This window comes from Chelonoidis abingdonii, chromosome 21 (genome assembly GCF_003597395.2).
Source record: "Chelonoidis abingdonii isolate Lonesome George chromosome 21, CheloAbing_2.0, whole genome shotgun sequence".
NCBI lineage: Eukaryota > Metazoa > Chordata > Testudines > Testudinidae > Chelonoidis > Chelonoidis abingdonii.
Genome location: NC_133789.1, coordinates 5,750,006 through 5,763,734, shown reverse-complemented (window position 1 = coordinate 5,763,734; position 13,729 = coordinate 5,750,006). Strand labels below are relative to the sequence as shown.

Below are 13,729 nucleotides of genomic sequence, written 5' to 3'. Positions count from 1 at the left end.
TGTATATAAATATTTTGCAGTTATGGTCCATCAGGTACATATAAACACACAGCTAATACCTCCAACAGAGTTTGGCACGGCTAGATATATGGGCTCGTTATACAGTTCCGCCCATCCAGAAACGCTGCACACTGACAGCTTTAACGCACGCACATCATATTCTTTGTTTTATGATGACTCTTCTGCTGTTAGGACAAAAAGAAAATCCACTCACTCTCGCGGACGGGGATAATTTTGTCCTTCTCTAGCACCCTTCTTCTGAGGATCTCAGAGCACGTTAACAAGATCAGGCTTTGCTACCCCAGTCACCCAAGGGGGTAGGTCTGTTTTTAAAGCGACACTATTAAAGGCACAAGCACAAACTATCCTAATGCACAGGAAAGATAAAAAGTAGGTAAGAGACCACTCTGGCCTACCCAGATCTTCAACTACCTGAAACTCAAAAAAGAATCCTCCAACAAGTGGAAACTAGGTCAGATTGCAAAGGATGAATATAAAAAACCAGCGCAAACAAAACTAGAAAGGCCAAGGCACAAAATGAGATTAAACTAGCCAGGGACATAAAAGAGAAATGTTTTATAGTAAGAACCAGGAGGAAGACCAAGCACAAGGTTGGCCCTATACTCAATGAGGAGGGAAAGACGATAACAGAAAATCTCAGCAATGGCCAAAGTATTAAAGGCTGGGTTTGTTTCAGTTTTCACCAAAAAAAAAGTTAACAGTGATTGGCAACTAACATAGCCTTAGGTGCTGACTTCCTCTTTACCCAGGGGGTGCTCGACTCTCCACTCCACCCCTTCTCCAAAGGCCCTACCCCTACCCTGCCTTTGCCACCCCCCGAGCACGCCCCATCCACACTTCTTCCTTTCCCTCCCAGCACCTCCTGCACGCCATGAAACAGCGCTGTGAGGGTGGGGGAAGAGTTGATCAGTGGGGCCACTGGCAGGTAGGAGGAGCTGGAGGGAGCTCGGCTGCTGGTGGGTGCTAAGCACCCACTAATTTTTTTCCATGGGTGCTCCAGCCCTGGCACCTATGAACATTAGTGTCAGTGGGGAGGATCTGAGGCTAAAACAGGAAAATAACAAGTTAAGAATTACTTAAACAAGTGAGATGTCTTCAAGTCAGCAGGGCCTGATGAAATACATCCCAGAGTACTTAGGGAACTGGCTGAAGAGATCTCTGAGCCATTAGCAGTTGTCTTTGAGAACTCATGAAAGGCGGACTGGAAAAGGGCAAATTTAACACCTATCTATAAAAAGGGGGAATAAGGACAACCCAGGGAATTGTAGACCAGTCAGCTTAGCTTTGATACCCGGAAAAATAATAGAGCAAATAATCAAACAATCCATTTGTAAACACCTAGAAGAAAATACAGTGATAAGTTACAGCATGGATTTGTCAAGAACAAATCATGTCAAACCAAGCTAATATCCTTCTTTTGACAGGTTAACAAGCCTTGTGGATAGGTGGGGGAAACAGTAGATGTGATCTGTCTCAGTTGTAGTAAGGCTGTTGATTTTGTCTCATGTGATCGTCTCATAAACAAACTAGAGAAAGACAGCCTAGATTAACCTATTATCTGGTGGGTGCACAGCTGGTTGGAAAAGTGACCTCAGAGAGTAGTTCTCAATGGTTGACAGTCACGCTGGAAGGGTGTATCGAGTGGGGTCTTGCAGGGATCTGTCCTGGTCTGGTTCTATTCAATATCTTCAGAAATAATTTGAGTAATGCCAAGGGAGTACATTTGTCAAGTTTGTGGATGGTACCAGGCTGGGTGGGGTTGCAAGCACTGTGGAGGTCAGGATTAGAATTCAGAATAATTTTGACAAACTGGAAAAATGATCTGAAATAAATAGGATGAAATTCAATAAGAACAAGTGCAAAGTACTCCACTTAGGAAGGAATAATCTATTGCACAAATACAAATACAATGCAATATAAATACAGAATGGGAAATGACTGCCTAGGAAGGTTTCAGAGTAGCAGCCGTGTTAGTTTGTATCCGCAAAAAGAACAGGAGGACTTGTGGGACCTTAGAGACTAACAAATTTATTTCAGCATAAGCTTTCGTGGGCTACAGCTCACTTCTTCAGATGCATAGAAGAAGTGGGCTGTAGCCCACGAAAGCTTATGCTGAAATAAATTTGTTAGTCTCTAAGGTGCCATAAGTCCTCCTGTTCTTTTTGCGTGGGAAGGAGTACTGTCGAAAAGGATCTGGGGGTTCTAGTGGATCACAGACTAAATGAGAGTCAACAACGTAATACTGTTGCCAAAAAAAGTTAACGTGATTTTGGGATATATTAGCAGAGGTTTTATAAACAAGACACAAGAAGTAATATTCCCTCTCTGCTCAGCACTGAGAAGGCCTCAGCTGGAGTATTGTGTCCAGTTCTGGGCACCACTCTTCGGAAAAGATGTGAGCAAACTGGAGAAAGTCCAGAGGAGAGCAACAAAAATGATTAAAGGCCCAGAAAACATGACCTACGAGGAAAGACTGAAAAAAGTGGGTTTGTTTAGTCTGCAGAAGAGAAGACTGAGCGGGGACATAAGTCTTCTAGTACCTGTTATAAAGTGCAGGGTGATAAATTGTTCTCCTTAACCACCGAGGACAGGACAAGAAGCAATGGGCTTGAATTGCAGCAAGGGAGATTTAGGTTAGACATTAGGAAAAACTTCCTAACAGTAAGAGTAGTTAAACCCTGGAATAAATTACCTCGGGAGATTGTAGAATCTCCGTCATTGAAGGTTTATAAGCACAGGTTAGACAAACACCTGTCAGGGACACAGGCACCAACATTTTTCTGCACTGGTGGGAGGTTGCGCCCCCATCCCGACTCCACCCTTGCCCCAAAGTCCCCACCCTAACTCCGCCCCTCCTTGCCCCTATTGGACCCCTCCCCAAATCCCTACCCCGGCCCCACCTCTTCCCCTGAGCGCACCACTTTCCCCCTCCTCCCTCCCAGGCTCGCCGTGCGAAACAGTGGTTTTGTGGCGCAAGTGCTGGGAGGAAATGGGGAGAAGCAGAATAGGATGCAGCGACGCGCTTGGGGAGGAGGTGGAGGCGGAGGTGAGCTGGGGCAGGGCGGGGAGCTACCGGTGAGTGTAGAGCACCCACCAGTTTTTTCCCGAGGGTGCTCCAGTGCTGGAGCACCCACATAGTTGGCACCTATGGTCAGGGATGGTCTAGATAATATATAGTCCTGACTTAGTGCTAGGAGACTGAGCTAGATGATCTATCAAGGTCCCTTGCAGTCCTACATTGCTCTGATACTACGTATCACCACCCTCATTTTACAGATGGAGAAACTGAGGCACAGGCAAGTGGCATGACTTTTCCAAGACACCCCTGAAAATTGGTAGCAGAGCCAGGAATGAAACTCCCAGTCTTCTCCTGTATCCACTAGATGTGCTCTCTCCCTTGACACAAAAAGAAACCAGCTAGTGGCCAGTTACAATAAGGAAACGAGGGGCAGGATCCGCAGCCGGTGTATATTTGGCGAAGTTCTGTTGACATCAGTGGCGCTATGTCAGTTCACCCCAGCTGAGGATATGATCCAATACGTGCACATGTCTGCATGTCTCCAAGCTTCCAGAGGCAAATTGTCAAAGGCCTCGCTAAATAGTTTCTTCTTTCTCTTCGTATGCACCAAGCCGTTAATCCTCGACCAGCAGCAGCATAATTGTTTTTATCATATTTCCCCAAGTACACCAAGGTCTCTGCTTCATTACAGGCAGCTCATCTTGTGTGTCTGTGTGACCCTAACAAACTTTTCTTTGCTGTTACTGTCCCGCAAGAGTTGTTAGCAGGGCCTCCGCTTTGCTGGTCCTTCACCTAACAGGGAAAGCGCTACAACCCTTCCTTCTTCTGGGGATACAGATGCTCACACCAGGGGGCTTAGGAGTTTTCTGCCCATTTCCCTCTGAACTTGCTGAGACCCCTTGGGCAGGTCTGTGCCTCAGTTTCCCCCATCTGTGAAATGAGCGAAATCCCCCTTCTGTGAAGCACTGTGAGCTCCTTCAAGGAAAAGTGCTGCAGCCACACAAAGTCAGTAATATTATTTATCATTGTAGGCAAGCAACCAAAAGGGACTTTTTCCATTGAGAGCTACAGTGCCCACCTGGCTTTCCACCTGCGCAAAGACTCCCGAAGAGAATCCTGTTTCAAACTCATGAGCCCCGGCAAACGCAGCTACGAGGTAGGATCAGTAGAAGAAATGGTCCTTTTTTTCTGTGCTCTCTGAGCCCCGGTCGCTTTGAGCATGAAAACGCTGAGTGTATCATACAACAGCATGCACCTGGCATGTTGCTATTTACTGTATAGTCCGTATGGCCTGGTATGTCTGAACCTCTGAGTTGGGGGAGACCTTTTTCCATGTCATCATCCCCCAAACCCGAATCCGTGGCAACAGAAACAAGGCCGGAAGGTTTTGGTTCCCCTCATTCTTGAACGATCATCTGAATCCAAACCTTTCCAAGCGTCCCATTGTGACCTGCTGCATGATGTCCTGCTTTGACAACACTGACCTCCGTTGCCGATTGGATAGTATGCTTCTCCCCAGTCTTGCATCTTGTACGGCCCTTTATACCGATACAAAGCGAGTATAAAACGCAAGCAGAACCGAAGGACTTTGCCCTCATCTGACCCAGCGGTAAATGAGTCTGCAAGCTGCAAAGCAACAGAGAAATTGGGTCTGGAAGGTCTAGGTGTAAAAGGAATGTCACAAATGGCCTTCACGCTGGGTGGAAGGGGTTAAACCAGGTCTCCAACTCCCTGGGCTTTGGTGGGCAAGGCTGGAAAGTGCTGTCATAGAAACGATCCAAGCCGTAATGTTTGGATCTAAACTTACGTGAATTTCAAGGGGAGTTGGATCTGGAGCGGTGGTTCACACTCAATAATGCCACCACTTATCTGATGAGACCAAATCATTTGAATCATGAATGAGGCCTGACAACCTTCTCTGCGGTAGGTCAGCAGCATTATCCCCATTGTACAGATGGGGAAACAGAGGCATAGAGAGGTGACCCAAGGTCACCCAGTGGGTGAGAGGTAGAGCCAGGAACAGAACCCAGGAGTCCTGAATTCTAGTCACCCAGTTGAACCACTAAACTAGCTCCCTGGGCCAAAAATAGAATCCCAGAGTCCTGGTTCCCAGGCCCCTGGTCTAGGAGCTTGTCTCCACAACCTCTGCTTAAAACATGAATGACCTAACAAATGAATTCTCTCCCTAGTTTACAGCTTCCAGTCCTGCAGAGGCTAAAGACTGGGTGGATCAGATCCAGTTTCTATTAAAGGGTGAGTAGCTGTCGGGGAGCGCTGTAGACAACTTGCTTGCCTTTCAGTTCATTCAGACAGCCCGGGGCCATTATCTGCAGACAGCTTTGCACTTCTTTAGCTGCCTCCATCCCTGGATCTCAAAGAACTCCCCAAATATTGAGGAATTAGACCTTGCAGCCCCCAGGGTGGGTATCTATATTATTGTTATCCCCATTATACAGATGGAAACATCGAGAGAGGTCTACAGTCAAAGGGCAAGTCGGTGTCAGAGCTGGGAAAAGAACCCAGGAATCCTGATTCCCAGTCCCAAGCTGTAAAACCAGACAATATTCCCCCTTGGATCTGGGACTAGACCCCCATAATCTCCTCTCTTGGTCCAGGGCTTTTACCACTAGCAAATGTTTCCACTCTGCTTCTCCTCCTGGCGCTGATGCCCTTAAACTCTTCTCCGCGATAAACGAAGGCGCCCAAATGAATAGAAAAGCAAGATGCAGCCGACGCAGCCCATTGGCACGGGGCAAAGAACATGGGGGGTTCAAACCTAATTCATTACGACTCTTCATGGGTCTAACTTCACTGAGTGGGTTGCTGAATGCCTGCTCTTACGGCAGCCTCTGCTGGCCAATCCAGGGGGTTGGCACTGACCATGGGGTGTAGGAGCTATAATCAAATATGGTAGAGAGAGTGGTGCACTCCTCCCTGGGCAGAGCAGGCTATTGAATCTATCCAGTTGTCCCACAATCAGCTAGCGCAGCTGAACGTACGAGGAGGGAGACTGGAGTAGGAGGGAAAGGGCCTAGTTATCCAGCATCGCTTACTGGACTGTGAGCTTTTGTTGGTGGAGAGAAAGACACTGTTGTTTCAAGGACAAGGGCTGCCAATTTCACTCTATATCTCTCCTACCAAGAGAACCAACCACTGTGGGGTTTTTTTGTTTTGTTTTTTGCAAGAAGCTTGAGTGGAACTTGAAAAAGAGGGATGGGCCTGTTCTAGGTTCATGCATATGACTTATCACTAAGGGCCAGATTCTGGTGGAAATCTGGAGTTGCTTCTTTGACTTCACGGAATTTACTCTAGATTTATACCAGCATAGCTGAGACCAGAAGCTAGCCTGAGATGTGCAAACCTCCTAAAGAGGGAAGGCAGCTTCAGTGCACCCTATCCAACAATGATGTCCAGTGTGTCTGTTAAAACATTGGCCCTGCTAGCAAATCAGTTCCATTACATTGTCTGAGACAAGTCCACTGACCACGTTTCCTTTCCTCGGCTCTCTGCTGAGGTCAGTGTGCCCTGCAGAGCGTCCTCTGGGCGGGGAGGTAGGATTCATTAAGAAACTCTCCATCCTGTTTTCCTACTTGAAAAGAAGCATAGCTTTGCACCCTGGAGACTTCCTCCCCTTTCCCAGGGTTTATTATCCCCTTTCCCGATCCTCATCTCATGTGCTCCTAGCCCATATGTTAGGCCAGACACCCATGGACCGTAAAAGGGGGTGCTTCTCCCTCCATCCTCCCCCACCTCCTTGTTCTGTGTTATTGCAGAACAGGATTGATGACGAGCACTGCAGGAGGTTGCCTGACTTTTCTGGTAGATTTCAGCCCATGATGGAAGCACCAGCATTTAACGTGGTGGTTTTTGTTTTCCTTCAATTCATTCCTTTGTTTTCATCATCCCTCCTGCTAGACATGAGCTCCCTCACCATTCCCTACGATGAGGAAGAGGAGGAGGAGGAAGAGGAGGAGGAAGAGGAAGAAGCTTACGATGACATTGATGGCTTTGGCTCTCCAAACGCGAAATCCCACTATAACCAAAACGTGGAGGAGGAGGTGGCGGCGGCCAGTGGGGAGGAGGAAGAGGACATCTATGAGGTTCTACCAGGTGAGCAACCGAGCGGTCAGGTGACGAAACGCCCTGGCCACTCGCAATGGGCTGCAGACGTAGCAGAGGGGTATTTATATCCCCTCAACAAACCACTTTCTTTGGAGTAAAAAGGGTTGTTTCATAGGAATGTTTCTACTGAATGTAGCGTGTTCTGACCTGTCTGGCTTTTCCCAACTGTGTACAGCTTGGTCCATCACAGACCATGAGAATTAACCCGTTTCTCTCCCAGTGCAGTGGCTTCTCTGGGACTTGGAGTCTCTTAAATCAAGGTCAGGTGTGTGTCTGAAACGTGATCTAATTTAACCGTCACGTTGCTGGGCTCAAAGGAGGATTCTCTGGCCTGTGTTTTTGTGGGATGATCACAATGGTCCCTTCTGGTGGGCTTAGGATCTGTAACTGTGTTGCAGCTTCTGGTCTTGCAAGGGACAACACATAGTGAAATTAAAGATTTGCCCTCAGTTGCCAAAGATGCAACATGCATGGGAGTGAACCAAGCTGTAGCGGCCGGTTGAGGAACTCAGGAGCAGCCCTGCTAGTGCAAAGTCGTACAGTTCAGAAGGGCCAACGCCCTCTGCATTGTTCCCAACCATAAAAAAGCACCATGGAACCTGCCCTGGAGCCTGCTGTCAAATGTGGCAAGGCTGGAGAGGTGCCTGTGCGTACCGTTATTCCTTGGAGTTGATTTGGCTGCGGTAGCGTGTCCGTTTGCCAGAGGAATCAGGCGGGCTTGTGCATCCTCACTTCTGCCATTAGCAAGAGAACAGCTCATGCTAGCGCATCTACACAAGTGGCCATTCGTACCCCTGGCCATGGTGGAGACGTACCCTGCATTCTTCACATAGCCCCATTGACGATTGTTCCTGCTCAGGGAACCAGAGAGACATTTACAAGGATCCCAGGGTGAGAGGCTGCCTTACCACTGCTGCAAATTTATACCTTACCCTGCTTTGCTCCAGCTTCCTCTCCTCTTGTTCCAATTTCAAGAGCTACTGAGGCTGCCTAGAGAAAGTTGGAAAATATTCTAGTTGGAAACAATTCTGCCATTGTCTCTTCCTCCCGCCCCTCCTCCCCCCGCCGCTCCGTCTTCCCCTTGGCTAGGAGCATTTGCATGAAAATTAGGTCCTCGTTTCCTTTTATTTATTTTTGGAGCTTTTGCATTTTTAGTGATTTAAAAACTAAATTAAAGATGCCAGGATGTTCCACCAGGCAGCAATAAAGAGCCCGAGCTCTCGGGCATAAGGGTCTGTGCTCAGCTGTTCGGAAGCACGGTAGAGGTGACTGCAGCACTAGATAGATTCTGTTCCTCGCTGTGCCACTGACATGCTGCATAACCTTGGATGAGCTGCTTTGCTTCCCTCTGCCTCCATTTTTCAGCCAACCTATTGTTTGTTTAGCCTGGAAGCTCTCTGGTGCAGAGGCTGTCTCGGGCTATGTGTATGTGCAGCGCCGAGCACGATGGAACCTTGATCGCAGTTGGAGCCTCTAAGTGGTGTTGTAACTAGAGGCGACGCATGGGGGGGTGGCAAGTGGGTTCACATGCCACCTCCCTCGATTTGCTGCCTGGCTTGTACTGAGCATGCTCAATAACACTTGCTGAAGCTGGGCTGCCCTCACTCTGCCCCCCAGCTATCAGCAGACACGGGTCATTTTCGGTTGTAACAGACATTATCACTGCACCTGTGCATCACTGCCAGGTTCCTGTCTGGAGTGCAGAAAGGCCTGGGTCCATGGTGCTGGTTTCGGCTGGATTTCTGTGCACAGGGAGGCAAAATCCATCCTTACATGGAGGCCTTTCCACCACTTCTGCAACTGCAAAGCACTGAGGGAGTGAGCAGCTCATGGCACAGGTGGGGAAATCCTTGAGAACCACGGCACTCGTAAATGCCCTTGAGAATCCTGTGAAATTCACCGGGTGCATCGAGAAGCTGCTGCTGCAGCACCTAAATCTGCCTGACCAGCCTCCGGCAGTCCCTGCCCGATGGCCTAGCTGATTCTCTTTCCCTGGGACTTTGATCATTCTCTTGTCTTGGCAGGGAGATAACCCAGCATAGGGACAGGGGAAGACACTAACCCGTCCTGTGTTGCTTACAGGGTCTCGGATGGATGCGGGGAGGGATACACTGCGCTTTGTCTGGTGAGAGCCATGCCACCCCACACAGCCCTGTTGATGAGCACTTTTCTCAGCAGCTCCAAACAGCATTCATCATCAGCACTGACTCCTTGGGGGCTCAAGAACCCATGAAAAAAAAATAATGGGTGCTCAGCACCCGGCAGCCACAGCTGTTCGTCAGGACCGCCGATCAGCTGTTTGGTAGCTGAGAGAGGGCGAAGAGCAGTGGGCAGGTGGGAATCTTAGGAGAGGGGTTGGAGCAGAGGCGGGAAGAGGCAGAGAGGGGGTGGGAAGAGGCAGAGCAAGGGTGGGGCCTCGGGGCGGAGCACCCCCATGGGAAAATAAAGTCATCACCTATGTCATTCGTGATTGCAGGATGGGAGGGCAATATTGGTCTGTTCCCAGTACCTACAACCAGCTCCATAGCAATGAACTAAGACAGCACAAAGGCAGGTTTCCAATGACAGGTGGGGAGATGAACAGCAGGAACAGGCGAACCTTGGAGCTGCAAGGATCTGATTGTTGTACAAATGCCCTGAAGTAATAAAAAGAACCGGAGAGGGGAACTATGAGAGCTAGGATTGTCTGTCTGAAAATAGGTTGTTTTGCAAAACTTTCCCTGAGTTGGTAGCCGTTCTCCCAAGGAGCACTGTATCCACCAACTTTGAAAATTATGGGCCCCATTCTCTGCTGCCTTGCAAGCCGTGCGGTGTCATTTACAAGGAGGATAAAGGTGAACGTGGGGTGGGGGGCAGGGGGGCATTTAAAATGCCACCATACTGATCTAGGTAGCACTTTGCATGAGTGAGGGGAACGAAGCACTGGAATGGGTTACCTAGTGAGGTGATGGAATCTCCTTCCTTAGAAGTTTTTACGGTCAGGCTTGACAAAGCCCTGGTTAGGATGATTTAGTTGGGGATTGGTCCTGCTTTGAGCAGGGGGTTGGACTAGATACCTCCTGAGGTCCCTTCCAGCCCTGAGATTCTATAAAATCCTCCATTGTCCTGCATCCACCATAGTCATTCATACCAGTGCAGAGTGGAAGAAAAATGTGACTAAATCCAAACGGTAAAGGTTTGCACCCACTTTGCGCTGGTGCGAATAACCTCCCAGCCTGCAGGGAAGAAGAGAATCAGGCCTCAGGTTTCCTTACGTGTGCTGCTAGTAATGCCTATGATAATTAAACCTCTTTTCAGCCTTTCTGTTGCTCCATGGAACAAAGGTTAGGGCTGGTTGGCTTCCCCTGGGCAAGGGCTAGGGCTGGGACAGGGAGATCTCCCTGCGCTGCTTGTTTTACCAGTTTCACATCTGGTTTTCCTCCATCTCGTTTTCTGGGAGCACGGAGCTGTGACGGTCAGGCTGCAGCATGCCACGGTGGAACATTTGAAATCCCAATAAAACTCTCTCTTTACCTGGGCTGGTCTTAGAACATGTTTCATGTGAGTCACTTTGTTTGTAACAGCTCACTCGAAAAATCCACCTTTGGGGCCCAGGTCAACCCAGTATCTCCAAAATTCTTGGCCCCTCAAGGCGGTTCCCCATCTTGCCACTCCTGGCACTGCAACAAACTATTGGTTGGAACCCCTTGACCTGGCCATGTCTTTCCAAGGCTCTGCACGCCCTAGTCCTCTTGCAGCCCAGGTGTTCTACAACCAATGAGCTCAACAAGTATCTTATTTTCTCCTCCTGCTTACCTGTGCATGGATGGGAAGCAAGAAGCGTCGTAAAGGCACCAGTTCAGCTAACTGGCTCCCACCACGCAAAGTGTCATGATGGGAAATTATCTAAAGGCTCCTGCTCCCAGCAACTTGGGCTGGGCATTGTAGGTAGATGCTCTAGATTCCCAGAATGCAGCAGCTGGGAAGAAACGCCAGAATGGGTGCCACAAGAAAACAGTGTCGCTGTGCGGGATGAGACAAGTGAGGATTGGGCCCAAAGAAATCTGATGAGGTTCAACAAGGACAAGTGCAGAGTCCTGCACCTTAGGATGAAGACTGTTGCAATGCTACAGCTGGACGAGCGGTAGGCACCTCACCCTGGTCCCGCTGTATATGAGTCAACGTCCATTCCGAAGGCTAACGGCATTTTGGGCTGTTTAAGTAGGGGCATTGCCAACGATCGAGGGACGTGATCATTCCTCTCTATTCAACATTGCTGAGGCCTCACCAATGAGTACTGTGTCCAGTTTTGGGCCCCACACTACAAGAAGGATGTGGAAAAATTGGAAAGAGTCCAGCAGAGGGCAACAAAATGATTAGGGGTGGGTAACACAGGATTATGAGGAGAGATTGAGGGAACTGGGATTGTTTAGTACTGGCAGAAGGAAGAATGAGGGGGATTTGATAGCTGCTTTCAACTACCTGAAAGGGGGCTCACACCTAGAGTACAGACAAGAGTAATGGTCTCAAGTTGCGGGGCGGGGGGGAGGTCTAGGTTGGGTATTAGAAAAACTTTTCATCGGTGAAGTCAAGAGGGAGTGGTGAATCTCCTTCCTTAGAGGTTTTTAAGGTCAGGCTTGACAAAGCCCTGGCTGGGATGATTTAGTTGGGGATTGGTCCTGCTTTGAGCAGGGGGTTGGACTAGATGACCTCCTGAGGTCCCTTCCAACCCTGATATTCTATGATTCTATGGCAGTGTGTCCCCTTCCTTTGGTGCTGACCCCCATGAGACGTCTTTGCTAGCCCAAGGGCTACCTCGCCTCACTTCACCTGTGCTCCCCCGTCCCTTCTGCAAACTACAGGAGAACCTGCTGGTGGCAAACTAGGTTGAAAATCAATATCCGTTGGAGTGTGCACAGGAAGAACAGAGTCGTTATTGTTAGAGTATCCTGGGAAGGGCAAGAGAAGGCAAAAGGGGGATTGCTGGGGCCCAGCCCTTCTGACAGGAACAGCTGCAGGAAGCGTAGATGTGGGCTGTCTACCTTAGCAGCCTTTCCCTTGCAACTTCCAGGGGTGGGTGAAAAGCTCCTGGTGGAGCTCTTACCAGACAGGCCATATGGAAACTGGGATCATAAGAGAAGTCTTGTGGCGTAAAGCCACTTCACTATGGCGCATGTCCTGTCTGCACATGGGCCTGGAGGGTATCAGAAGCAGCAGATCCACCACTGTTCCCCCGGAGAGGGTTCCGGCGATCCAGCTCCGCAAAGCCACTGCGCACCTTTCCTTCCCAATGGCGCCACTATTGCTCAGCAGTCATTTTTTGCCTCCCTCGCAGGGTGATACGGGAGGCAGGTTTGGGGGGGGACTGTAAAGAGAGGAAGCTTTAGAGAGGAAGGATGGTTCAGTGATTTGAACAGTAACTGAAAACTCCTTCAAGACTTCCTGTGTGAGCATGGGCAACCCACCTAGCATCTCCGTGTCTCTGTTCTTTGTCTGTACGGTGAAGAGAACAGCCCTGCCCTGCCCCACAGGGGGTGTTTTAAGATAAAATACATCAAAGATTGTGAGATGCTCAGATCCTGCGGTACCGGGAGCCAGATAAATACCCAAGAGAACGAACTGAGGAAGCTTCTGCTTTCTCCAGCCCTGCCCTCCCCTGGAATCTCCATGTTGTGTGTTTTTTATTATGCAAATGACAATCTCTGCTGAGGTCGAGCTATTTTTTCTCTTGTTCCAAGTTTTTTAAAAAAAGGTGGGGGGGGGAGATAATTTCCTCAGCAAGTCATCGTCGTTAATGAAGTTTTACAAAAACAGATACAACCAAGGAAAAATAAAATTTCACAGGTGATAAATTTTTCCAATTTCCCTGGCAGAATTCAATAGATTGTTAAATTAAGAGTGAAGGTGTCTGTTAGGAAGCAACGAGCAGTGATGGGTAATTTTATAGAGTGGAAAATTGAATCAAATTGCTACATTAAAACACAGCTCCTCTGAGAATCTGCCCCTCACACAGACTGCTCCAGCATAGCACCAGGGCTCAGTAGCTGTGCCCGGCGAGGGGGTGAGAAAGGCAAGATTCCCTGGTCTCTTGGAACCCGTGGCTGGGGAAACAGTTTTCCTCTGCGGGGGGTTAGAGGGAGTCAGGTTTGCAATCCAGCTGTGGTGGAACATGCCACATCAGTGCCTCATTAAAGGCAGCGTGTTCAGCCTTTTCGGGCACTGGTAGATTCCATATTGGTGGGGGGAGCAAGGCTGGAGGGAAGCGGGATCAGAAAAGACCCATCAGGGTTTTGCCAGTGGGTGTATCTTTATTTTTTGGCATCATAGTATCTGAGACCAATCCTTGCCCTAGGAGGCAGAACTTGTCCTGCCTTCTCTTTTGGGCCTGTCTACACTATAACCAACTCAGGGCACCTGGTCACAACAGGGTGAAAGAGTTTACAGTGTAAACAGCCTAATTGTATCCACCGCACCATGCGTGGTACCGAATTTTAACTCTCTTCCAAGGAGAGGACAAGACTGCAGGTTAGAACTGGGCTCGAGCCAGAGCCGCTGATGGGGTTATTAAGGGTACATCTACACTGCAAA

At 48.9% G+C, this 13,729-nt stretch overlaps 1 protein-coding gene across 1 annotated transcript in view; it reads left to right on the top strand.

Moving 5' to 3' along the window:
• SKAP1 (src kinase associated phosphoprotein 1) overlaps positions 1 to 13,729 on the top strand; it is a 232,582-nt gene that overhangs the window by 178,959 nt on the left and 39,894 nt on the right. Inside the window, exons 7-9 of the mRNA XM_032791434.2 lie at positions 4,072 to 4,196; positions 5,230 to 5,293; positions 6,956 to 7,150. Coding sequence (XP_032647325.1) covers positions 4,072 to 4,196; positions 5,230 to 5,293; positions 6,956 to 7,150 — 384 coding nt within the window. The remainder of the gene's footprint in view (positions 1 to 4,071; positions 4,197 to 5,229; positions 5,294 to 6,955; positions 7,151 to 13,729) is intronic.